General features: G+C 35.4%; 3 protein-coding genes across 4 annotated transcripts in view; all 3 read left to right on the plus strand.

Moving 5' to 3' along the window:
• The window catches only part of matn4 (matrilin 4), a 22,077-nt gene extending 11,073 nt beyond the window's left edge, over window positions 1-11,004 (plus strand). Inside the window, exons 11-23 of one of the 2 annotated variants that reach the window (XM_017304579.1) lie at window positions 127-255; window positions 502-627; window positions 1,235-1,360; window positions 2,754-2,879; window positions 3,823-3,948; window positions 4,401-4,523; window positions 5,724-5,846; window positions 6,710-6,807; window positions 7,080-7,211; window positions 7,321-7,504; window positions 8,663-8,815; window positions 9,479-9,583; window positions 9,788-11,004. In XM_017304579.1, coding sequence (XP_017160068.1) covers window positions 127-255; window positions 502-627; window positions 1,235-1,360; window positions 2,754-2,879; window positions 3,823-3,948; window positions 4,401-4,523; window positions 5,724-5,846; window positions 6,710-6,807; window positions 7,080-7,211; window positions 7,321-7,504; window positions 8,663-8,815; window positions 9,479-9,583; window positions 9,788-9,846 — 1,610 coding nt within the window. In that variant the 3' untranslated portion in view covers window positions 9,847-11,004. The remainder of the gene's footprint in view (window positions 1-126; window positions 256-501; window positions 628-1,234; window positions 1,361-2,753; window positions 2,880-3,822; window positions 3,949-4,400; window positions 4,524-5,723; window positions 5,847-6,709; window positions 6,808-7,079; window positions 7,212-7,320; window positions 7,505-8,662; window positions 8,816-9,478; window positions 9,584-9,787) is intronic. The other variant, XM_008409173.1, reaches the window with a different exon arrangement.
• Window positions 11,005-17,234: 6,230 nt separating this feature from the next.
• On the plus strand, window positions 17,235-18,857 carry LOC103464849 (adenosine receptor A2b-like). The gene is made up of 2 exons (XM_008409217.2): window positions 17,235-17,384; window positions 17,943-18,857. Exons 1-2 carry the CDS (start codon window positions 17,235-17,237, stop codon window positions 18,708-18,710), a joined length of 918 nt encoding a protein of 305 aa, XP_008407439.1. The 3' UTR covers window positions 18,711-18,857.
• Window positions 18,858-22,719: 3,862 nt separating this feature from the next.
• Window positions 22,720-25,421, plus strand: LOC103464807 (G-protein coupled receptor 183-like). The gene is made up of 2 exons (XM_008409175.1): window positions 22,720-22,869; window positions 24,630-25,421. Exons 1-2 carry the CDS (start codon window positions 22,720-22,722, stop codon window positions 25,395-25,397), a joined length of 918 nt encoding a protein of 305 aa, XP_008407397.1. The 3' UTR covers window positions 25,398-25,421.
• The last annotated feature ends 490 nt before the right edge of the window (window positions 25,422-25,911 follow it).

A 25,911-nucleotide genomic window follows, 5' to 3' on the forward strand; every position in this document is an offset into this window, starting at 1 on the left:
TGTATATACCACATATTACTTATTAGATTCAGCAAGTAATTCATAAATAATTTCATAAAAATTATTTGTGAAGGCTGATAAGAAAGCTGCAAAAAAACAATTTTAATTGACCAAATGTTTGTTATTTAGCCATTGACCTGTGCGCTGAAGAAAAACATGACTGTGAACAAGTCTGTGTCTACTCGGGCCCCGGCATCTTCACCTGCGACTGCAATAAGGGATACAGGCTCAACGGGGACAAGAAGACCTGCTCACGTTAGTCGAGCCACAGATTTTAACCTATGCAATTCAATCAACCCAGCTAATTCATTTCATACTGTTATTATTTATGAAAACGATCAATTAAATTGGAAAAACTCTCTGTAAAAAAAGTCAACCTCCTCATTTTGTAGGCAAAATTTGTGCTGTTTCTTGCTGACTAAGTGCAAGACACTTATATTTATTTCACTTCGGTTGTGTTTTAAAACCAACAAGATAACTCAATTATTGTGTACAATTTAGCCATTGACCTGTGCGCTGAGGGAAAACATGACTGTCAACAAGCCTGTGTCTACATGGGACCGGGCGTCTTCTCCTGCGACTGCAACGAGGGATACAGACTCAACGTGGACGAGAAGASCTGCTCACGTTAGTCAGTTTTGTGTCTCTCACAAACATACATACTTATACAGACATTAGTAGAATTACAGAAATCTGACAATTACCTACATTGTTTAAATCTGATAACAAGGTTGAAGATGCTTTTGCCCTTATTGTCCTGAAGTAAAATTTAAAGTCTACTACCAGGCTACTACACAGACTTCGTATTTGAGTCAAATGGCTGAAACTTTGATCAGGAAAGCTTTTAGACACGACATTTACTATCTGACAACATTTATTGTTCCAGCTAATATTTATTTAGAAACACAATGTTTGCATTTTCTCAAAGAAGTGATYCAGAATTATTTATTAATTAAATACTTCCAAGAATATTAYAATCCCTGTAATTGGGAGAATTTGTAGGAATACTTTTCCAAGGACTGAGAGCTTTTGAGGTCTTCCAAATGGTTGTTTACTAAATCTACTAATTTAGCTTTTAMTTTAATACAGGGATTATTTGAAAGTTAAAAATGCCCACATGGGAAACATTGTTTTTACTTGTTGGAACTGTTAAAAACATTTCCACGTAGTTTGAAAATGTTTAAATAATGCTTAATGATTAACAAGTTTAACTCAATAAATGTTTACAATTTAGCCATTGACCTGTGCGCTGAGGGAAAACATGGCTGTGAACAAGTCTGTGTCTACATGGGACCGGGCGTCTTCACCTGCGACTGCAACGAGGGATACAGACTCAACGKGGAYRAGAAGACMTGCTCACGTTAGTCAGGCCATCACAGAAATACACACATGTACAGACATATCTACATATAYAGATCTATTCATCATTCCTTCTGTTGAATATGTCTTACAAAAATGACAAAGTTTCTTTCCTCTTTCCATTATTTCTTAGGAAAGTATTAAATATTTTTTGCTGCTTCCAAGATTTTTGTACAAAAATGAAAAGGTTTGTTAGGAYAGTTAGCACACATCATGCCTCTATTTTTAATCCATACATTTGTGCTGCATATGGACTAAAAATGTAATTTATTTATTTATGTATTTGTTTAAACATTTGAAAATTTTCTCTGCGAAACTCTGTCTTTTTTTCCAAAACTCTCTAAGTGATAAAAAAAATCACTTAGTATTGTATAAAAGGCTACATCAATACCCTTACTTATTTACTTACTGCTAATCAAATGAGATCACTAAACTTTACCTTATAAAATTCTGTGCAGGTACAATTAACACTGTCTAAATGACAGTGCAAGTAAATACAAAGTAATACTTTATGCAGATRATGTGATACTTATTTTGAAGTTGAAAACACAACTTTTCAAGTATTAAGTACTTTTCAGTAATGTTAGTTTATAGTGTGAGAAATTAGTTGGATTTATAGTACTAAAAATTCTACATTTTTCACTATGTAATTTGTTATATTAACMAAGCTATCTGCCTAAATAACAAAATCAGTAGTCCCAAGCCCTGGTCCTTGGGACCYACTGCCCTGCATGTTTTTAATAAAGTGCTTTCTCAAATATTTACATGACCATCTTAGCATGACATCAAGCTCTGCAGAAATGCATTTATGACCTATTCTTTAAAAAACAACAACAAAAAAACAGCCATATCTAGAACATATCAGACAGTTGATCCCAAGGATAAGGATTTGGGTCCACTGGCTTTGGTATAACATGAGTCAGTGTGCTAAAAACGACAAAAATKGTATGAGACATTTTAAAAGTAAGCTTGAAGTTGATGCTACAGTCTTCAAAATAGTCCTCGATTAAAAATGCTTCACTTTACTAACTTTATAGTCTAGCTTTTCCTGCTGTCATTTGCTTGAAAACTAACAAAAAACATTCAACAGGCATTTTTATTTGCTTTTCTTCTTTGACATTTTATTGCTCTAATTAGTTTTATGGTTTTTTTCTTTCCTGGTTCATTATTGGATTTTACRTATATCAAATCCTGACCTTCAYATAGCAACCCTGAATAAATTATCCTCTTTCTTTCTTGTCTTGTGTCTTGTTATCATGATGCTTCTTCAGAAGAAAAAAGAAATTGTACAAATACAAATGTCATGTTTTGAGTAAGAAATGTCTGATGACTTTGTCAAAAACTTTATGGAAATATAGACTGGGAATTTGACTAAATTAATGTGTGTAATTTAGCCATTGACCTGTGTGCTGAGGGAAAACATGGCTGTGAACAAGTCTGTGTCTACTCGGGCCCCGGCGTCTTCACCTGCGACTGCAACGAGGGATACAGACTCAACGGGGACAAGAAGACATGCTCACGTTAGTCAGTCCCCCACAAAAATACACACACAGCCATATGTTCATATTTACACAAATCCAAGGATAATGGGTATTATATCTCTTAACAGCAAAGTTGAAGTTAAGTMTTTTTTGTAAAACATAAAATATCTGCTGCTGTTGCAAGGTTCAGTATTTGATGTTTGTTAAATTGGTCAAAATCAGCTWTCTCACTAGTCTTGAAACATGTTGGATCTAATTGGCCTTACATCCTCAATCCCCCTATCACCTACACACGTACAAGAGTAAATATTTAGATATAAGTATRCTATCCAAGATGTTGCTCAAACTGACCTTTAAAAAATGCATAAAATAGATTATCTAAAACTGTCAATGTTTGAAAAAATACCAACCAAAAAGTTGCTAGTCATTAAACAATATAATTGTTCTTAACATTTTTACTAGAACAGAAAAATGAGCAATGTGATAAAAACATAGATATGATCAGTAGACGAAGCTTTGATGAAAGTTTGTCAATCATTTTAGTGGTTAGCATGATTGGCAACATCCCAGACAACAGACTACAAAAACTAAAGGAGGGTTTTATTGAACTTAAACTTTTTCACACTTCCATTTAATAATCAAGCCACTTTTTTCTAAATGTAATCATAAGATTAATTTCACCATCTTGGTAGAAAACTCTTTACATCACTAACTACAGGTCTATTCTGCCTTCTTGTTTMATAGAGACTTTACCATTCATTRAACAAGAAAAAGACTAAAAATATCTATCCTCCCCTTTATCCTCTTCATTTGCTTTTTCTGTTAAATCTTATTACTACTKTTGGTCTTAATGCTTCTTGCTACATAATATTTAATTATACAAGGCTATTCTYTTTTAATAGGCAACAGAGTCATATGTATTTGTTTATGAATACGTTTTAATTAACAACAGCTTGAAACTAATTGTTGCGTCTAATTTTAGCCATTGACCTCTGTGCTGAGGGAAAACATGACTGTGACCAAGTCTGTGTGAACATGGGCCCGGGCGTCTTCACCTGCGACTGCAAAAAGGGATACAGACTCAATGAGGATGAGAAGAGCTGCTCAGGTTTTAAATATGCAATATTTATACCTATTAGGTTTAAATAGATGAAATCAGTCTGCATTTGTTTYGTGTCACCTTTTGAATATGAAACTGTTATGAGTGTTTCAAGATACTTTGTTGGGTAAATCTGAATGTAGGCTATGTTTTTAGTTCCTGCTTTAAGACTACATAAAATTTTGCAGTGTATGGGCACTGCTCTAGTTAAATAAATAAAGTTAAACAAAACTGAACTTAAAGTCAAAAGAGGAAAATGAATTATAYATCATAAGGTTGTATTGCCAGTCTTGGCACTTCTTAAAAATATATTTTGTATTGGAGGAGAATCTCAACAGATGGTTCTGCAGTCAGAACGGCCGTCACCGTGTCCTTGGTTTTGCTGACCAAGAAACTCATAATGCGTTGCCCTTTAACTCTGACTTGGAAAAACATCTATGTGCATGTCTGTGTTGTTTTAGCCATTGACCTCTGTGCTGAGGGGAAACATGACTGTGAACAGATCTGCATCAGCGCYCCGGGCGTCTTCACCTGTGACTGTAACAAAGGATTCAAACTCAACAGGGACAAGAGGACGTGCACAAGTCAGTGAATCTGCTTGTTTGTTTTTCATTTGCTTTCTCTGCATACCAATTGCTGATTAAATGTAATTTATTCATCACTACTGTTTCTCTGCCTTCATGTTTCCCAGCTCATTTGTAGAATCATTTTATATTTTTGCTGTTTTAAGCAGCACTGGCTTACAGTTTGTAAGTCAAATCCTTTTAACTACCTGAAAATTGACATTCAAAACTTGATTAAACCTCTTCTCTGGTTAATGTGTGTACAGTTGATCAACAGAGAAACTAGACAGAAAAAGACAATATACCGTAACTGAATGTAAAAACTCAGTATTAACCTCAGATCTTAAAATGACATTTTGTGTCATTGTTRTCTTTTAATGGCCAGAAGTGACTTCAAAATACTGGATGAATTGGACATCCAGTATTTGTACAAAACCATTAAGTTTTCCAGTTAACTTTGAAACCTTTACATCAACGTAGGGCACTTTGGTTCAAGGAAATATAGTAATACAATATACTAGTCAGTTTAGGCATYGTCCAACACACCAGATTAGGTTGAGTTGTCACACATCATTTATGCACAACTCCCACCTGTCTGAAAAATCTGCCAGCAAGCGTCGTAGTTATTCTTCCACCTTCCAGACATCCAGGTTTTAATTCAATCAAAAMTATTTATAAGGTAAGGTTATAAAAGTCCAAACATAAGATGATTAAGTGCTGACTGAGAAAGAGGCAGCCCTTTTCCAGAAAAGATGAGGGAGAAATGTGTCTCAGGAGGATCATCTAGCAGGACATGCATTGCTTTGCTTTTGTGTAATATAAACAACTTTGTGAAACGATACATATAAAGCATGCTTTCTGTGTGCAACAAACTGGTAGAAAAACAATGTTTTATTATGAAATATGTCTAATTTAATAATGACTGGGCAACAAAAGCAGCGGGTTTGCTGTCAAGTCAAAGGCTACTAGGAGAAATAAAAATACTATAATTACAATGTCCTTTGATTTGATYAATTTGGTGTTGCAATAACTATTAATTGAAATATTTTTGAATTTAGAAATTTGTATTGCTCATAAATCTTTTTAACTTGCAATAACTTTTGGATTTTTGTCAATGTCTCATTTATCACAGCAGCATATCACAGCATGACATGCCAAATGTGTTTCGTCTCTTTAAGTATCTTTTGKTGAGTAATTGTTAATGAATTTGTATTTTTTTAGACATGGACATGTGCAACACGGTGAAACATGGCTGTGACTACCAGTGTGTAAACTCCCCTGGATCTTACCACTGTATCTGTCCTGAAGGACAACTGCTTCAGGATGATGGCAAGACATGCGGCAGTAAGACCAACCCTTAAAGAAAAACATGATTGATAGACATGGAAAGTGTTTTATAAATCAGCTTGGCACACACTGAGAACTTAAAGTGAATCTATAGAGWTTTAYTATAAGATGCTTAAGAAATCAGGTCAGTATCACTATAAGATACTGACCTGATTAGTTACAAACTTTATGAAGAAGAAAAGCATAAATAAATGCAGAGTATTAATAAAAACTGTAGCAGATGTATTTTATTTGTCAGAACATACTAAAGAGTTAGGATTTCTGGTGGGAACCCGACTAAAAGAAGAGGGGAAGCTACGCCTTGGAACTGAAATGAAGATAAATGAGATGTTGAAGATGAACCCGCACTGATGTGAAAAACAGCTCAGCTCTGTCTGAATAAAAAATGGCTCCACGCTTGAGAGGATTATCTTTAAATGTTTTTATCCCTGGAAGGAGAACAAGAGTCAAAACCTGACCACTTTCAAACTACGTGACCAAAATGGATTCTAGTCTGTGTTCAATAAATTAATAAAAAATCTACGGTAGTTAAATGTTGGAGATGTCATCTTTTTTTTAAAGGGGAATTTGTTTTCTAACATGATGAAAGGTGTTTCAAATAATTATAAATAATGATTATTTTAAAAAATGCTGCACTTTTAAGTTAGTTTTTATGCTTTCACTGCTGTAATACTTTAATATTGTGCTAAATATTGTCTATTGTAGTAGTGTTTTTGTCTTCAGGATTAATATTTCCTTACCACTGTCTTTTATGGAGGGATCTGTATCTTATGTTTTAACAGATAAACAAATAGAACAGAATCAACATCCTCTCCTTCATGGAGCAAACACAACCCATCTGTTGTTTGTATTTATTTCAGCTTGCAAGTCTGCAAACATCGACCTGGTGCTTCTGATCGACGGCTCTAAGAGCGTCCGCCCTCAAAACTTTGAGCTCGTCAAAAAGTTTGTCAATCAGGTAGTTATTTTTTCTGATATATTTGTGATGTATTACAGAGTGTTGACAAGATAATCAACAGACCACAAAACTGTGACAAATGCACCATGTAAATGTTGATTTTACATAAAGAAAGCTTAGTAATAAATATATTAGGTTAGTATTTGTATTTTCCACCCTAGGGACAAGAAAATATTCTTACAGTGGAGTTGGATTTTATTTTAGGAGTAAACAAAACAAATAAAAACTGGAAGAAGCAGCTGGTGTCTTGCTTATTTCCTGACACCCTTCAGGTTGTCGACTCTCTGGACGTGTCTGCTCATGGTACCAGAGTCGGTCTGGTTCAGTACTCCAGCCGAGTCAGGACCGAGTTCCCACTCAACATGTACCACACTGCTGAAGACATCAAAGCTGCAGTCATGAAGGTTGCAAAAAACACGTGAAATTATACTTATGGGCTAAAATCTGCTTCACTCGGAGGCAAAATAATCACAACAGAATTGTTTAATGGCTTTACAACATCTATTCTTCTAGGTTGACTACATGGAAAAAGGAACAATGACAGGTCTGGCACTAAAGCACATGCTGGAGTACAGCTTCTCAGAAGCAGAAGGCGCCCGTCCAGCCAGTCGCAACATCCCCCGCATTGGACTGGTTTTCACAGACGGACGATCCCAAGATGACATCAGCGAATACGCCAAAAAGGCTAAAGAAGCCGGTCAGTACCAAATAGGTTTTTCTATCTATAAAAGGTTGACATTCATCTGGTCATTAATCACATTTTTTGTACTTTAAACAATAAGTTTGAAAATGTTGTCTTCATGGTTGGATAATCATACATGCTAGCCAGTTTTATCGGCTCTAAATTGTTTGTTTGGAATCCTTATCCTTTTGGAAAACCAAACCGTGTCAAACTTTTACCCATATGACCCAAACTATCCATTGTGAAATTAAATAAATTGGCTAGGATGTCCGGGGACCATACAGGAACCACCAAACCATGAACTAAAACCTGCTGGAACAGCAGCGTCCACAGTGAGGCAAGTTACCCATTGATAGAGAAAGTACCAACCAAGAAAAAACAATTTCTCCAAAGTGAACACCCTCAAGCTTTACTGCAGCTATTTACATGGGCAAGTCAAATTCCTCCTGGAGAGAGGTTTCATAATCAGATGAGCAAAGATGGAGCTATTCAGCCACAGCAGCAAGAGATGTGTTTTCAAAGTGAAGATGATATTTTAAATGCAGGAGAATCTGTGAAAGCCTTCAGTGGCAGCATCATCGTCATTAGAAGTGCTACCTTGATATTCTACATCTGTGTATTAAATCAACAGCTATGACTGAAACTCTGAAACAGTTTGGTCTTTCAACAAGATATTGATTCCAGGCACGCAGAACGACACACAGACAAGCCAACATTAATCCTCTGCAGGGTCCTTTCCTGAGCTTGCAGACTCATCCCTGTTAAAAATGCTTAACAGTCAGCATGCCAACTATTATAAATAAAATGCACCATTTTATGTAATAAGAGGGTTAAAATGTCCAGCCTGAATTCTGCCAAAATCTTGTTAATGGTTATAAACAATAAATGTTGTTTGGCATTCGACGTTTAATGAAAATAGGTGGGGGTGTATTTACTATACATATATATTTGCACATATATGTATAATTTTGACTGGGGAAAATTCTCAATAAATTAATTTTTGTGCCCCCAGTTTATGATTTGAAAGTTGCTGATGAAAAAAAATAACAATTTAAAAACTCCATAATATGTAATTCCTGCCTATTATGAGTTCATGTCAATTTTTCAAATTCATTGTACATTTTAAAGCATTTAGTATACATTTTGAGTTAATGTTTATCTGTATGCTTGCAGGAATCACCATGTATGCTGTTGGTGTGGGCAAAGCTGTGGAAGATGAGCTGCGTGAGATTGCATCTGATCCTGTGGAAAAACATTTCTATTACACGACAGATTTCAGTGCCATCAACACCATCGCAGACAACCTCAAACTTAATGTGTGCCCAGGTAAAAAAGAAAGAAAGAAATGACCAAGGAAAAGATCTAAACAAACAAATCCTCGAGGAGGAAGTTGAAATCACAGATTAGAAATAAGAATACAGTATGTCATTTTCCTTGCTTTGTTTTCAGATTTTTTTTATATTGTTTTACTATTTTTGATTGATTAGATTTAGACAACAAAACCCTTAAGAAAACAATTTAATAAGAAATATTTGGCATAATATCTTGTTTTACCAAGTGATGGATTCTATATTTAAAACAGACATAAATGTCAACACCTGTGCATGTTTGTGAAGTTCAGATAAAACACAAATTATGAAGCAAAGTAAGTCAGACGTCTGCCACTTGCTTTTTATATTATCAATTGAAGAGTTAAAAAAACTGTTTAATTTATTTCACTATGCACTAATCAATATTCACCCATCAGATGATGTACTGTGACTCTCTCCATAACAAAAGATGCCCTGTTGTTTGTCGCCATCTACTGGTAAACTTTTAGCATGGCAGTTTCTCCGGAAACCATTAAAATATATGGCAACAGAAAACCATCACAAACATATATAAGTTGACATTTAGTCTGAAATTTGACAGACTTAATATCTCAAAAATGCAAATGAATAATGAATGTAATGACTTTGTGAAAACATTATTATTTTTTTTTGTCTGCAGCGGAGAGTCAGGGGGAGGTTGAAGTAAAGGATCCATGTGCCTGTGAGAACCTGGTGGAGTTCCAGCAGGCCACCATGAACAGCCTGGATCAGTTCACACAAAAACATATCCTTTCAAAATAATTCAACAGATCTTTAGCATGCAAGTGTTACTCTTTATGTATATTTATGATTTGAAATATTCAGTCAAATGGAAAAATAAGCAACATTTGTGAAAAAGTGTAAGGAGCATGGACACTTTTGCAAATCACTRTAACACAGCAGCAGCTGCAGCATTCTTTTATTTGTTGCTCCTTAATACAATATCCACTAGCTTCTATGGCTGCCCGTTTGGAGCAACTGGAGAACCAGCTGCTGTCCAGGAAGTGATGTGGTCAAACAGAGTGACCACACAGGACAGCAGGAAAACTGGAGGGAAAAAGAAGAAAAAGACTCATCCTGAAAAACTTTAACCAACTGGGATCTACAGCATGACACCTCTCACATTAAACAGATTTTACAACACCGTCACARATCTTGGAAACTCTGTTAGAAATACGTTACAGTTTATGGTTTGGGGAAAAAAAAATATTTCTGTTGTAGCTGTAAGTGGTATAAATGAACAAAATTCCCAACCACCAATGTACAATGTAGCTGTTAAGAATGTTGTATTTAAAAAAAAACAACCTCAAAACCTATCCCTGTTTTACAGTGTTCTTTTACAGAGAACATTATCAATACCTTTGTTTATTAAACAGCATTTTTTTATTGGTTTATTTCTAACAAGCATGCCAGTCTAAGCAGGGTGTCTGTTTTTGTAAACTAGATGGAATGAGTGTATTTTAGGTACGAGACGTCGGCTCACAACTAAATTATCAAGTTTCTTTATAGTCACAATCATTCAGTGCAATATTTATACTGAACTCTTTTTACAGTTTGACAAAATATGTATTGATGGCAGGTTGCAGTTTTTATTTTCATTTTTTTTAACCAACAGCAGAAACACAAAGACAACAAAGCAGGACATGAGTTCTTGATGCCACTTCTATCAACTYTCTGGCTTATGTCACATAAAATCTTTTATTTTTTTGCCTCCAGAGCAAATTCTCAAACCAAATCATCAAAAAGTAGAAATAGCTTTAAATTATATAAAAGGGAATTTAAGAAATGTTGAGTCTTAATGTTTACTGAAGCTGTGGTGTTAATTCAATAGAGAAATCTGCCAATGCTGAAGGACTTACTGCTTTTATTTTATAAGAATATTTATAATTTTAAGCTTTTATCAAATATTCTGAAATATAATATATATATATATTTGATAAGCTACATTATTTGATTTTAGAAATTTCATCCTAAATTGAAAGAAATTTCTTAGCGTAGGTGTTTAATTCTTTCGGTTTGTTCCAATAATACCATCATAAATTTATAGCCCTTAATGTTGGAATATCTGTATAATTTTGTATATTTTCTAATAACTACGTTTGTATTTTTGTAATGAATCTTTGTATTAAACCAAAGAGGGCAATAAAGGACTAAACATTTTGCTGATGAGTGTTTTACTTTTTTCTTTTCTTTATCCTTACTTTTTACTATTTTTAGATATGCAAATGTTGGCTAAATTGAATTTTAGTGAAATGTTTTTAAGTGACCTCAGTAAGTCATAATGTCATGCTGTGCAACCAGAAGTTCCCAAAGACAACAAAATAATCCTCTTTGTAGCAACTTCAGTTTCTTTTTGTTACTGTTTTTTTTTCAGAAATCTTGGTAGCTTAAGGAAAAAGAACAACAAGAAATAGGGAATATTGTCATCAATAGTAAAGAAGACAAGAAAAGTTCATTTCCTTAGGTCACAAGGCAGTCGACATAAACAAAACCAAAGTGTTGGGCCTCCTAATCTGTATGTTTTGTCCAAACTGGAAGTTTGAAAGAAGAAACATCAAAGCTGCCCATTAAAACTCACCCAGAAACTTCCAGAAAATGTGTGAAGTTTTTTTTTAGAACACAACAGAAGTGAAAAACTACTAGTTGTTACCTAATGTATATCTTTAATTTGCAAAGTTATTAGGTGGTAAGGCTGTTGGTCAATAGAGAAATTTCCTTTCAGTGAGTTTATTTGAAATTTAGGGGAAAAAAAGCACCAGTAGAATATCAAAAATATTTTCATAAACAAGTAAGAAAAAAAGATTACTTCGTAAAAGTCAACTAAACTAAGTGAAAAGTAGATATCCAAGTGAGCAATAAAGCTGCTCTCCTAGTGGATTTAATGTAAGGCCTTGTGTGGGGTGAATTAGTTTGAAAACAATCTTTCTAACATCATTAACCTTAATCATCTGCACTTTGTTTTATGTAATTGGAACAGACATTTCAACTAATCAGTCTATTGTTTTCTTACTGATTCTTTAACAGCATTCACAACAACCTCTCTCAGAAGACTTATTTAATAGAACCCCTTGTGGTTCTATGGTGGATAATGCATTGAATCCCAAATAACAACCCACCCCTCTGTGTGTGACCTTTCCAGCTACAGTCCAAAGAGGATTACCAACATGGTTGTTTGCTTGTCCTGGAGCATCACTTGACTTTTGAACTCTGAGGATTACTGGAAATGTCAGGATATCCCAACTGTATTGCAAAAAGAAGTAAGTGCAATAACTTTGTAAGTTTGGAAGAGAAGTTTGCATTTATGAATCATAACAAAATACATGGCCTAAACTAAATCCACTAAATGTAAACTTCAAAGCTTTATCTCTGGACTTTTTTCAAACACAGTTTTGTTACATTCAAAGATGGTTATATTTACAAAAATGAATCCCCTCATCACCTTGGTTGCACCTTTAAATTCAGTTTCTGAAAATATTCAGTGACAATGGGCAACTTGGAGGGGGGGGGGGGGAATTTTCACTGGAAGCAAGGCCAACAAAATGCCTGCAATGGGGGCCAGATTCTGATAATGCTTGTACTTGAACATAGCATATATCTAGGGGCCTGGTACTTTGTACTCCAAAAATTGTGACCAGAATGAAAATGACATATTCAATATAACCTGACAAATGATGATGTTAGGGAAGGAATTGGCCATTAATCTCACAATCTCTTAATCTCTCCCTATCTATGTAAATCAATCATTTTATTGAAAAAGTGATGGAAAACAAATAAATCTTCACAGGAGAAAATAATCTAACAACTTTATCCTGAGGGTTAATAGAAATGTCTAAATGACCAAACTCAGGAAGGGACACTACAAACCTCAGTTAATGTCAAGGTAGCTAAATGCTAAAATTGAGAGGCACAAGCAGGCCTCCTGGCCTCCTGACACCCCTGGCAATGCAGGTTGTGTTGAAATTGTTCTGATGAATTGTTTGTTTGTTATTTAATTTTCCAAATACTACTAAGATTTATTAGTTCAGTTATTTATGGCATAAGGGATCAAACTTTTTGGAAGCACCTAAAAGCATATGTACTGTGTACAAAGTGTAAAACTCTCAGTGAAACCTATACTTCTAATTTAGTTATTCAGTCTTGTATAACCTGTATTGAACTTAAATTTCTTAATAAACTTTTCTTTGTCAAATCAATGTATTTCAAACAATTCTATGATGTATATAAAACAAGTCGTAAAGCAATATCTTATTTTTATAAAACCTTTCACAGACATATCACAGAGTGCTTTACAAAGACGAAACAAAAAGAAAAAACATTAAACAGAAGCCTGTCTGAATAAAATTGTCTCTAGTTGGTTTTTAAAAATAATCTGTGGAGTCTGTCTAGCATATGCAGAGTGTCAGGGTATTCCAAAGTATCAATTATTCAACCACCGTGTGATTTCTAACACACGTAAATATTTTTGAGAAATATTGGTCACTAATCCTGAGGAAAAATAGTTGCATAATAAATTAATTTGGGTGCATAAAGTAAGACAGAAGAGGTGTTATTTAAAGTGAATATATTATATTTCATAACAATGGTTTCTACAGTGTTTGTGGTCCACAGTCCTTCAACTTTTAGATGTGTCCCTTGTCCTACACACAGGAACTAAATGGTGTAACTGGTCGACGGTTTTGTGTGATACTACTGCCACCTATTGGTGTGACTGTAGAACTACAGATACATCCAACAAAAATGCTGGAACTTCACAATTGAACAATTATGAACTATTTTGGACAGCAATTTAGACACTTTTAGCAATACACTTAGCCAAGTGCTACAATGGTTTGTAAAATGGGCTTGTTTGGAATAAAATCCTTCTCCACTACTACACGTCAGAGGCATATTTAACAAAAACTTCACTTTTAGACACTTCATCGTCTACTAGTTACTTATGGTATCACAGCCAATTAGAGAAATGGGTCTTGTGGCGCCCATACGTATCAAAGTAAAAATTCTGATCAGAACGTCAAAAGAAATTGTACCGTTAACCTGGATACTGTCAGGTTTCTATATATGTATGTGACGTGCGGTGAGGTTCATAGCTGGTGAGGCGCCGGCTTAATTATAATCGGATTTACAAATCTAGACCCCCTGCATGTTGTTGTTTACATAAGGAAATTTCGCGCATGCGTACAATGCTGGAGGGCAAAAAGACATGTGATGCTTAGCCGCGCCGCAGAATAACTCCGTTATCTCAATCAAACTTAGACATGTAGATATTATTAATTTCGTGCTGTGCTTAACAGCAAAGGGAGAAACTGTTACAGTACAACTCAAATCCACGTCTTTCTCGCTCTCTGTATCAGCGCAGCTACTGTATGGCTAGCTTGCTGTTACTGTCTCTTACTCTGCAGTTGTGGAGTCACAATGTCTGGGTTCATGAGCGCCCCCTGCCAGGAGGCAGGAGAAATGCCTGCCTCACCTCGAATCTGTTCTCTGCCGTTTCTGATCGCTCCTCAGCACACAAAACACTACAATGACAATAAAAACACAGTACATTAAATATATAAGCTAAATTATGGAAAATCAGTTTATACATTAAAGGTTTTTAACCATTTTATTGGCGACGTACAGACAGGAGGAGAATGCTCTCATAGAATGGCAACCGGTGCAGTTAGCGAGAGGTTGCGCAATCCCAGGAGAGGCTCAGCTCGCTGCTGCCTCACCGGCTTCGTTTCCAAGCATTTGAATGGGAAAATGGGAAAATGCGAAAATTCAGCGATTTTGAAGAAAAAAAAGCATCAGATTTGGTTAAATTAAATGAAAAATAGGTACTTTATAGTACAAGCAACAGGGTGAAAATATCTTTCTAAATAATTTTATTATTATATATTATTTTATGACAGGTGATGACTCACCTGCCTCCCCTGACCGCATGTCACTGATTTTACATATATATATAAAGAATTTGAATGCTTATTACCCTTCACTAAAATTGTTTTTTTTTTTTTTTGAAGCCTAAACATTTTTGCATAAGTGACAGTTGTGCAATACATTTAAGAATTTAAAAGAGTCCTTACATTTGAAAGTCACAATGTCTAACTTTATCATAGAAGTTTGAAATTTGGTACACTTGCAGAACTTCTCAACCCCTGTGGAGCTGAGTGTAGTGACACACTGACTATAGCCAACTGAATGGCTCCCAGTGGAAAAGTGACTGAGACAGAGGGTTTGAATTGGCAGCCCACCAGTTGCAGGACAACTTAACTTCATAATAAACTAAACAAAGTGAAAAGTAGTTAGCAAAGTAAGCAACAAAGCTGCTGTCCTGGTGGATTTGATTAAAAACTTTGGATGGAGAGGATTTGTTTGAAAACAGTCTTCCAAATCTCATTAACCTCATGCAAATGATCACTATCAAACATGTTGAACTTTGTTCCTAATTGGGATTTCAAGTAAATAATCACCTTAATGTTTCCTTTGCTGATTCTTTAATAGCATTCACAACAACCTCTCTCAAAAGGCTCATTTAGTAGATCCCCTTGGTCGTTGTATTGTGGATAAGGCATTGAATCCCAAATAACAACCCACCCCTCTGTGCCTGACCTTTACAGCTGGAGTCTAAAGAGAGTTATGGAGATGTTTGTTTGCTCACCCTGCAGCACGACTTGCCTTTTGAACTCTGAGGATTACTGGAAATGTCAGGATGTCCCAGTTGTATTGCCAGTAGAAGTGAGTGCAGCCGCATTGCAAGTTTTCAAAAAAAGTTGTAACTTATGAATCATTACAGAAAAAGTTTAACTTGCAGGGCCTATAGAATTAATAAATTCACTAAATGCAAACAAAAATCTAAACCATGTTTCTTTTTCGTAAAACTTGTTGCACATTTAAAGAGTTAGGGTTAAAACTCTCTTTGAAGTCTTAAGCCTTATCGTTACTGAAATGTTATAGGTTGTGTCCTTATTTAAAATCCAAAACTAACCATTAGAAACACTAATGGCAAAAATGACCCATGCAATAAGTACTATTAGAATGTTCAAAACTCCTAACAACTTCTTTTTACAATACAATTTATTTTATTTTGTTGAAAAATAACATTAAACATTCTTGTAGCTACGTACAATAATCTAACTACGTAAGCATATTTCCTAAAATGATCAGAATTTATATTCTAAATCAGGCCACTGAAAAAATCTCATAAAAATAAAAGAGAAAAACATAAAAAAAAAAAAAATTACCTTTGTTACATCAGAACTGACATGTTGAACAAATTGGAACAAAACTGAGCACAGAAGTACGAAGCTTTGAAGTAAAGTCTTCTTTCTTTCTTCTTTCTATCATATCTAGAAACTGAACAAGTATTCATGACTTTTTTTATCTGTGTCAGTGACAGATCAGTAAAATATTTAGATAATATATGGTTTTGTAAGTTTGGAGATTTCATCCAGTAAAATATGCACACACACACGCATAAACGTACACACACAGTATCACGAGGGCTGCTAGTTTGTACGTATGCACAGGCACACCAATGAACCCTTAGACTGATGCCAACTAAACTATATAAAGAATATAGAATGTCAGTATTAGTGTTGTTTTAATCTGTCAAAGATCCTGTAGACAAGCTGACTGAGTTGAATTGGATGTCTTTAGCACATTTTAACCTTCCTGAATAAGGAACAGGTATATAAAAAAAGCTAGCCAAAAAACAAAACAACAGAAAAAAATTTGCCTATTGTGGTGATCTTGAGTTTAAGGTTAGTGCTTCTATTTTACCTCTTGAAAATGTCCTGCATTTACATCTTTGTGTAAAAGTATATTATTTGTATAGATATTTAGTGCAATTACCCAGATTTTGCTTAGAGGTGTGAATTAATTTATGGAGTTAGGCTCCTCTTTTCCCAACTCATTACGTTTTTTGTAATATTATGCTTTTAATGATTCAGAGCCTAAAAGTTCAAACTGAAATTTATTATTTTGCCTTACAGGACAGTTGAAAAAGGTTTTTTATGCAACGATTATTTTAATTTAGTGTTAAAGGAAAGCAGGGGTGCTAGGGGTGCTGGATTGTAAAACTGTAAGAAGATCCCGTGATCGTTGTTATATCATTCCTTTAAGAAGGAGTAAATGCTAAAAGAGACATCATAACATTTTCTAAAGATTCACCGATGGGCAGAAAGTTTCAATGTGGCTCCAAATTTAAGCAATTTTACAACTTGATGTACAAAATACCAAAACTTAACTTCTGAGCAAAAGGAAAGTTTGGGTTTGTGATTAAAGTTATGCACCTTTATAGGGTATAGAGTTCAACCATCAACTATTATGAAAACCAGAAAAAAAAAACACTTTTGATATTGGATCTCTGTAAAAAATTAAACACTTTCTTCTATTCTCTTCACAGGCTGGAAAAAATGAATATATCCATTGCTAATGTGACAGGAGTTCCAGATTATCGGGATTCCTTCACCAAGGCTGTGATTAAGAATGTTATTGTTGTGGTTCTTAGCATTTCCATCAACTATATCAATGCAGGACTCATTCATACGTTCTGCGGAAACCAGGTCATTATTTTAATCATATTTACTGCCTTCAGTATACACCTATTTCAGAATTAAATTGAATATAAAACTAATGGTAATGTTCAAAGTTTGTTTTAAATTTTAACTGAAGCAGTATATTAAATGCAGTACCTTCCAAAAGTATTCACATATTTCAATTTTACATGTTTTTTCATGCTAAAACCACAATATAGCTGGTTGTGGTTTAATTTGACAGACCAACACAAAGTAGCATAGAAAAGTGATGTGGAAGGAAAATGATGCATTAGGCAAAATTTTTACCATTTAGCATCAGTAATTCATTAGAAAATCCATCTCTCACTGCAGGGTTTCTAAACGATTTCTACAGGCTCTTTTCCATGAAGGCCAGATTTTTGTAGTGTAAAAATAATAGTTGTCAAGCAACACATGCAACAGAAAATGTATGTCATTTTCTGTCAGTTCCCAACAGTATTGCATAAAACCTCATAATTTTTTGGTCCATCATTTAACATGAAATGTAAATTCTTGACTACCATAAGCACCTCTACAATAATGTGCTGTGTTGCTGTTTTTCTTTAGATCTTCAACACAAATCCCCGATACATCCTGTTTGTTCACTTGGTGATCAATGACATGATCCAAGTAACGCTGACTGTTGCACTGTTCATCATTAGCTATATCCTCTACAAGATCCATGTATTTGTCTGTTGCATCTTAATACTGATTGCCCTCTTCACCACTGAAAACACCCCGCTGAACCTGGCCTGCATGGCAATGGAGTGCTACATCGCCATCTGCATCCCCCTCCGCCACGCTCAGATCTGCACAATCAAGAGAATGAGGCTGCTGATCTCTTTAATCTGGATCACCAGCTTGGTGTCTGTTCTCCCTGATCTCTTCATTACCTTGGCCACGGAGCCACTGGACTATTTTAATACGCGAGTGTTTTGCCTTAGGGAAACTGCTTTTCGAAGTCCAAGAATCATAGAGAGAAGAAATATTACTTATATTGTATATCTGGTTCTCGTTTGGTGCATTATTTTTTTCATTTATTTCCGCATAATGTTTACGGCAAGAATAGCAAGTAGACATGCTAAAAAGGCGAGGAACACAGTCCTCCTTCACGGGCTTCAGCTTCTTTTGTGCATGGCAACATATGCAGAACACCTGGTGAAACAGGCTGTGTTGCAATGGCTTCCTAAGTATTACTCAGATTCTCTGTTTGTTTGTTATATAATTTTCCAAATACTACCAAGATCTATTAGTTCACTTATCTATGGCATAAGGGACAAAACCTTCAGGAAGCACCTAAAAAGGTATTTACTATGCAAGGTGAGCCTACACTGATATGAATAGGGTATATATATGTCTCCAGTTTTTTCAGTCTTTTCGTGTGACCTGTATTAAATCTCAAAATAACTTACTAAAACACTGTCAACTTTTCTAAGACAATAATGCGAATTGCATTGTCAAATGTCAGATTTATTTTATAACTTTTGATGCAAATGCTAGCCTAAAACCTTTCTCATGTCATAACTCTGGAGACCGAACAACGTTATCAGCAAGTTTAATGACATTCAAAAGGGTGAATCCGAAAACTAGAAAAAAAAAAAAAAAAAAACATTCGATCTAAATGTGGATATGTGCTCCAGCATAACATGCACTTTTATAATTGCGACTGTATATATTTAATGAAAATACATGGGGCATCTTGGAGAACATCGCAGGTCGTTTGTAAAACCAAATGACTCGTTTTATTGTGAAGTAATGGGCAACATACTGATCAAAAAGAAAGTTACAAAATAATACCTTTACAAATATCCTACCGGAAATGCAACCTTAAACGAACTATGTATGCAGTAATTTCCTTCAACAGGACAGTATGAAGTGCCTGTTGACGCCACCTCTGTTTTGCTCGACTGAGAGCTACTTCTGTTCAATAAAGTTTTGATCCAAATAAAATGAAATGAAATAAAGTGCAATACCTAAAATGAACACTTGAGGGCGGGTTTCCTTACCCTTTTTTGGTTTTAAAAAGATGAAAATGAGTTTTTGAAAGTCAACATTTTACAACTTGATAAAAGAACATTTGAAAAAGATCAATTTTAAATGTTTGTCCATATTTTCAAAAGTGAATTTTGGTTATAAAAATGAATATGGTTTTTGTGCTTTCTCTTATTTTTTTTCTCTGCGTAAACAATGACGTGTAACAATTTAAACTGCTCAATATTCAATACCTAAAAATAATGTCATGATCCATTTAAACACGTCAGAATTTTAAGCTATAAGTTTAGCACAATATGCAAACATGTCATGTTAAGTGCAGGTATAGGTCACCATATTTCTAAGAATAAAGCTGCAGTGGTAATATTAACTTTTATAAAGATATGTTTTTCACATATTTGTTAAAAATGTTACTATGTCATGACAGCTGCAGCCAGACCTTGTTTTAAATACACTTTGAAACCACGACAATGCATATATATCTATACAGTTATCATTGAAAACAATTTAATGACTTATTTTCATCATAACTTGTTGCGTATGGTGAACTGACAACTCCTTTGACGGTTGGACTTATGATACTCACTGCATGTATGCTATTCTGACAGTGTATGATAATCTGATAAAACAACGGCTCTCAGTTACACTCCAGTCCTATCTAATAAGTAAAAAGTCGTGCAGAAGAAACAGACTGCTTTTGAACGTCACATCAATATATTGCAGACTTATATTGCAGACTTTTGGACACAGCGTGGTCCTATATTTGCGACACGTCAGTCAACACCTCCGCACAAAAATTCAGCGCAGTCAGTGAGTGACTTTTTTTCATCACCAATGCTTATGTGTCTCTATACAGCTAGCTTTGCTAACATCACGTCAAYGGAGCTAATTTTTCTTTAAGCTAGTTTTCTAAGTGACGAAAAAAGTTAGACGTTGTCCCCACCGTCTGTGAAAGCGAAGCACTGCTGAGTTAGCTGTGGCCATAGGATTTATGATTTATGCAGCTCTGTTCTACTACTGACGATTAAACGGCATCTTCTGCCGCTGAGAGAAAACCACTGCGCATGTCTTTGAGCACCGCGTGCGAGTGAAAGGTGGGGAGTGGAGGGGGAGTAACAAAAACATGTAATTGCTTGGATTTTAATCGGTGCGTTTTGCATCCACTGAAAACAACGATTTTAACCAATAAACTGGTCTGTATGCTGTACGTTTAGTGATATTTTCACATTTGCAGTCTTGACCGGTCTTGAAATAAAATGCCGGGGCTTTGCCACAGAGGAGCTCTTTATCCACCTCAGTAAGCTCATCACCAGAGATTTGAGAGCCCAACCTCAATGGAAGGTATGTTGGTGGGATTGAGGACGTCTTCAAAGTATTCTGTCCATCGGCCCATAATGTCCAAAGACATGGTCAGTAGCACGCCATCCCCACTAACAGTGTTGGTGCTGTACTGCTTCCTTCTCCTGAAATGCTGGATGATGGACCAAAATCGCCTTGAATCCGTGTGTAAATCTTTCTCCATGGCCTATCCAAACTTCTCCCACGTTCGAATTTTTGCCTCGGTAACCACCTGAGCTGCCGGCCGCCCCGACTGCCTGTACTCATCAGCTGCTTCTGGAGCCCCACAGGCCAAAAAGACCCAATAGGACTATTTCAATCTGACAGCATCCCTCGCCGAAGGTGTGCACCAGCGGGTAGGAAGGTTGCCCTGTGACACGCACCGACAACCTTGCAGTCACAGCTCCGATAAGCTGTCTCGACAATGGAACCACAGAACATGATCCACTCAGATTCAATGTCCCCCCACCATCCCCAGGATGTGTTCAAAGTTCTCCTGGAGGTGAGAGTTAAAGCTCCATGTCACGGGAGACTCTGCCAAACGTTCCCAGCAGACCCTCATAAAATGTTTGGGCCTGCCAGGTCTGACCTGGCATCCTATCCCATTACTGAATCCAACGCACTACCAGGTAGTGGTCAGTGGATAGCTCTGTACCTCTCTTTACCTGAGTGACCAAGACATGCGGCCACGGATTTGATGAGTCTACAACAAAGTGGGTCAATGAACTGCTGCCTAGGGTGTCCTGGTGTTGAGAGCACATATGGACACCATAATGAATGAACATGATGTTTGTTATGGACAATCCAGGACAATAATGGCAAAACATTATTTCAGAGTTTATTTTCAATAAACTTGTAAACATGAACTTATAAGTCTTACTAATGAAACACTGACGAAGGGGTATTGAAATCCAGGCCTTGAGGGCTGGTTTCCTCCAACTTTTAGCTGTGGCCGTCGTTCAACACAACAGCAATCCAAGAGGATTGCTAATTTCTACGTATGCACGGGCACACCCATGAGCCCTTAGACTGATGCCGTCCAAACTATATAAAGAATGGAATATCAATATTAGTCTTATTTGAATCTGTCAAGTAGATCTCGTACGAAGATTTGGCATTAAAACAACAGCAAAAAAAATTTAAAAAACAGTTAAAGAGGAGGGAAACAACAATAGTAAACCTTTAAGAGCTAAATGGATTACTTAATATATTTTATTCTTACTTAATATATTGTATCCTTCCTAAGTGGTGAACAAGTGAAGAAAGAAAAAAAGATTTTATCCAATGCGGGGATCCTGAACTTGAGGTTAGTGATTCTATTTGATATTAAATACATCTGCAACTTTTACTGTCTGCTGTAAATTTATGTTTTTGTTTTTCACAATGCATGCAAACTGCAAAATTCTAATTAGGTGTGTTTCTGAATTTAATTTGTTTTTCTTCTTCTTCTTTAACTCATTATATTATAGTGCAACTTATAATGTATTATAGTGCCATAAGTTTAATGATTCTGAGCTTAAGAGTTCAAACTGAAATTGACCTTTTGCCTTACATGACACGCTCAATAAGTAAATATTAATTTCACAGTAATGCCAGTAAAATGTTGAGTGAAATATTTAATTTGTTGTTACTTTGGTATCAGTAGAAGGGAATAATTCAGGCATTGCACAACTTTAACAAGGTCTTGTGATTGTTACACAAGACTTTGTCTTGTGTAAAACAAGGTCTTACACAAGACATACTATGTATATATGTAGTGTGTAAGAAAATTGCTGCAACTCAAATTATGCATGTTTTGGATTTTATTTGTATTGTGAATTTATTAGTATTATACTGCCAATTTTGTCATCATATTTTTCATCAAACTTAGTTATATTTTATTTTATATTTATGAAGTTGTAATTATTAAAGCACTTTGGTCACTTTTGTAAATGTTCTATGTAAATACAATTTGATAAAGAAACAGTAATTCTGTGTATCTCTTTCTACTTTTCTCTTTTACAGATCTAAAGAAATGAATGTGTCTGCTGCCAATGTCACAGTGGCTGTACGATATGGAGATTCCTTCTCCAAGGCTTTGATTAAGAACCTCATTGTTGTGGCCCTCAGTATTTTCATCAACTACATCAATGCGGGACTCATTTATACCTTCTCTAAACACCAGGTAAGATCAGACATTTAAATAACATTTACTGCCTCAGTCATACATTTATTGAATAATCAAATGGAAAACAAATTTTAGTGTTATGATTTTCTGTTAGTCATTCTGATTTAGCCAGGATTTTTACATTAACATTGAAGCAGAAGACAATGAAATGTATCGTGTTGCAAAGTACTCACCAATTTTATTTGTTCACATTTTCTAATAGTATAGCCACAAACGTCAATGTATTTTGTTGTGATTATATGTGACAGAACAACACAAAGTAGCATATAAATGTGACATGGAAGTATAAGGATACATGATTTTTATATGTACAAATCAGGAAATTGTGGTTTGCAATACAGTTCATTCCATCCTGAGATACATAATGATTGATAGTAAGCTTATGTGTACACTATTTTAGTAATTATTACATATTTTACAGGGACGTAGTGCCGATTTATTGCAAAATGAAGTCATTACCTTTGGTTGTTATAGAATTGCTACATATCAAACATAACTTAAGAAATTTGACATTGTGTTTTAATGCCATAAAATTGGGCCTCTGTGTCTTTAAAAACTCCTTTATCAAACTCTGCTTTCAGGAAGTCATTATAACATCTGCCCTTTACTAACCTTTTAACTTTTTTTAAGCCAGTGTTGCACTGAGACTTAGCTTGTATAACGAGTTTAGCAGATGCATGATTCCACCAAGTGTTTGCTACTTACTACTGGCTAGTCTGAAGGAGCGGAGTGAGGGAATTGTAGGGTAGTGGTGCTTTTCCAGGTGAGTAGCTGGAAAACTGCAGCTCTGATCAAGAGCTGCATCTGGAAGGCAGCGCTTGGTCCACCCAAGAGTTTTGCAGCTTAATGGCTGCCAAGGGAAATTAAGGAATTWGAGGCATACGACTAATAAAAACTAAAGGGATCGGCATTGGTTTTAAAAAATTACTTGTATTTAAAATTCTCAGATATCAAAAGTACTTTTCTCACTATGTGCATGCAGTAATTACATCTTTGTTGCATGTAGGCAAAAAATGACTTTTTTAGGTCTGGAAATACAATTTTCTTAGTTGTTTTAAAAGGCTACATGATTTTATACAAACCATTGTTAGCTTTTGTGTTATAATTATAACTTTAACTTGCTGCGTTTCTTCAACTGTGAACCAGTACTGTTTTATTTTTAATTTAAATGAACAATTCCACTCTATTTATAGTTAAATATTCCAATATATTGCATAAAACCTTGCCTGCGTTGCCTTCCTGAGAAATTCAGCTCGATTATAATCTCGTTTCAGAGCTCAGTCTGGACTTTCTCTGATTGACTTTGATTCCTTGTATTTATAATTGTTGTCTGCCTGTTATCAATGACAGCTGAGGAAGTGAACAAAGCCGTTCAGTCTGTGTTGGCCAGGCTTCCATATTGAACTAACATAACAGCTACCTCTTTCGGATCGGCACTTCACTCTTCAATGTGGGGGATAGTTCTTTAGAGTGCAGGCAATTCCTGGTAAGCTTCATAGTGTCAAACTGGGGCATTACACACATCACGGTCTAATATTGGCAATTTTGTTAAATTTAAAACTCCAACAAAGTCTACTCCTCCAGAAAACAATTGTTTCTCAATATTTGAGAACCTAAACCCTCTGCAGGAATCAAAGAGTAGAATAAGTGGCTGGTTACATCAAATCTAACATCTTATTTGGGCCATATGTTTTTCTTTTTTTTTACTTCTATCATTGTCACTGCCAATACATGTGCTCTGTTTTGTGTTTCTTTAGATCTTCAATACAAATCCCCGGTACATCCTGTTTGTTCACTTGGTGATTAATGACATGATCCAAGTAACGCTGACTGTTGCACTTTTCATCATTAGCTACATCCTCTACTGGATGCCCATGACTGTTTGTTGCTTCTTTATACTGATTGCCCTCTTCACCACTGAAAACACCCCGCTGAACCTGGCCTGCATGGCAGTGGAGTGCTACATCGCCATCTGCATCCCTCTCCGTCACGCTCAGATCTGCACAGTTAAGAAAACACGGCTGCTGATCTCTTTTATCTGGATCACCAGCTTGGTGTCTGTTCTCCCTGATCTCTTCATGACTTTGGCTACGGAGTCACAGGACTATTTTAAATTACGTGTGTTTTGCATCAGGGAACTTGTTTTTAAAAATCCCAGAATTATAGAGAGGAGAAATATTACCTACATTGTATATCTGGTTTTAGTTTGGTGCATTATCTTTTTTATCTATTTCCGCATAATGTTCACAGCAAGAACAGCAAGTAAAGATGCTAAAAAGGCGAGGAACACAATCGTTCTCCATGGGTTTCAGCTTCTGTTGTGTATGGCAACGTATGCAGAACACCTTGTAAAAAATATGGTGTGGCAATGGTTTCGTGATTCTTATTTAGATGCTCTGTTTGCTTGTTATTTATTGTTCCAAATATTACCAAGATTTATTAGCTCAATTATCTATGGTGTACGAGACAAAACGTTCAGAAAGCACCTAAAAGGATATTTTCTGTGTAAGATAAGCCCACAGTAGCACAGTGGGGCATGTACTTTTAATCTTTTTGTTCAGTCATTGTATATCAACTGTATTGAATCTTATTAAAATGTTTCTTAAAAAACCTTGTTAAATTCCCTTTTCTCAACAATTTAATGTGTACGAAAACAATATATTATGAAACTGTACTTTTTAGTAACAGCAGGACCCAAGTAAATGCAGCCTGGTTTCTTCCATTTTTAGCCTCATTTAAACATAATGCAAACGACAGATTTATTCACATAGCCATTTTTAAAAACAACCAAACTGGGATATTGTCAACCTTAAAGATAACAATAGATCCAAAGCAACTTTTTGTGGAAGTTATGAAGATAACTTATTAACATTGTTTTATATATAACATTGTTTTATTAACCAACTTAAGACCAAAAACAATCTATGTAAAATATTGATTCTTTTTGAAATCCTGATAAGTATTGGGGGGAGAAACACATAATGTAGTATAAGCTCTATAATCATGACTATTTAAAAAAATAATTTGTAATCATAAGTG

Source organism: Poecilia reticulata, linkage group LG5 (assembly GCF_000633615.1).
Source record: "Poecilia reticulata strain Guanapo linkage group LG5, Guppy_female_1.0+MT, whole genome shotgun sequence".
NCBI classification, from domain to species: Eukaryota; Metazoa; Chordata; class Actinopteri; order Cyprinodontiformes; family Poeciliidae; genus Poecilia; species Poecilia reticulata.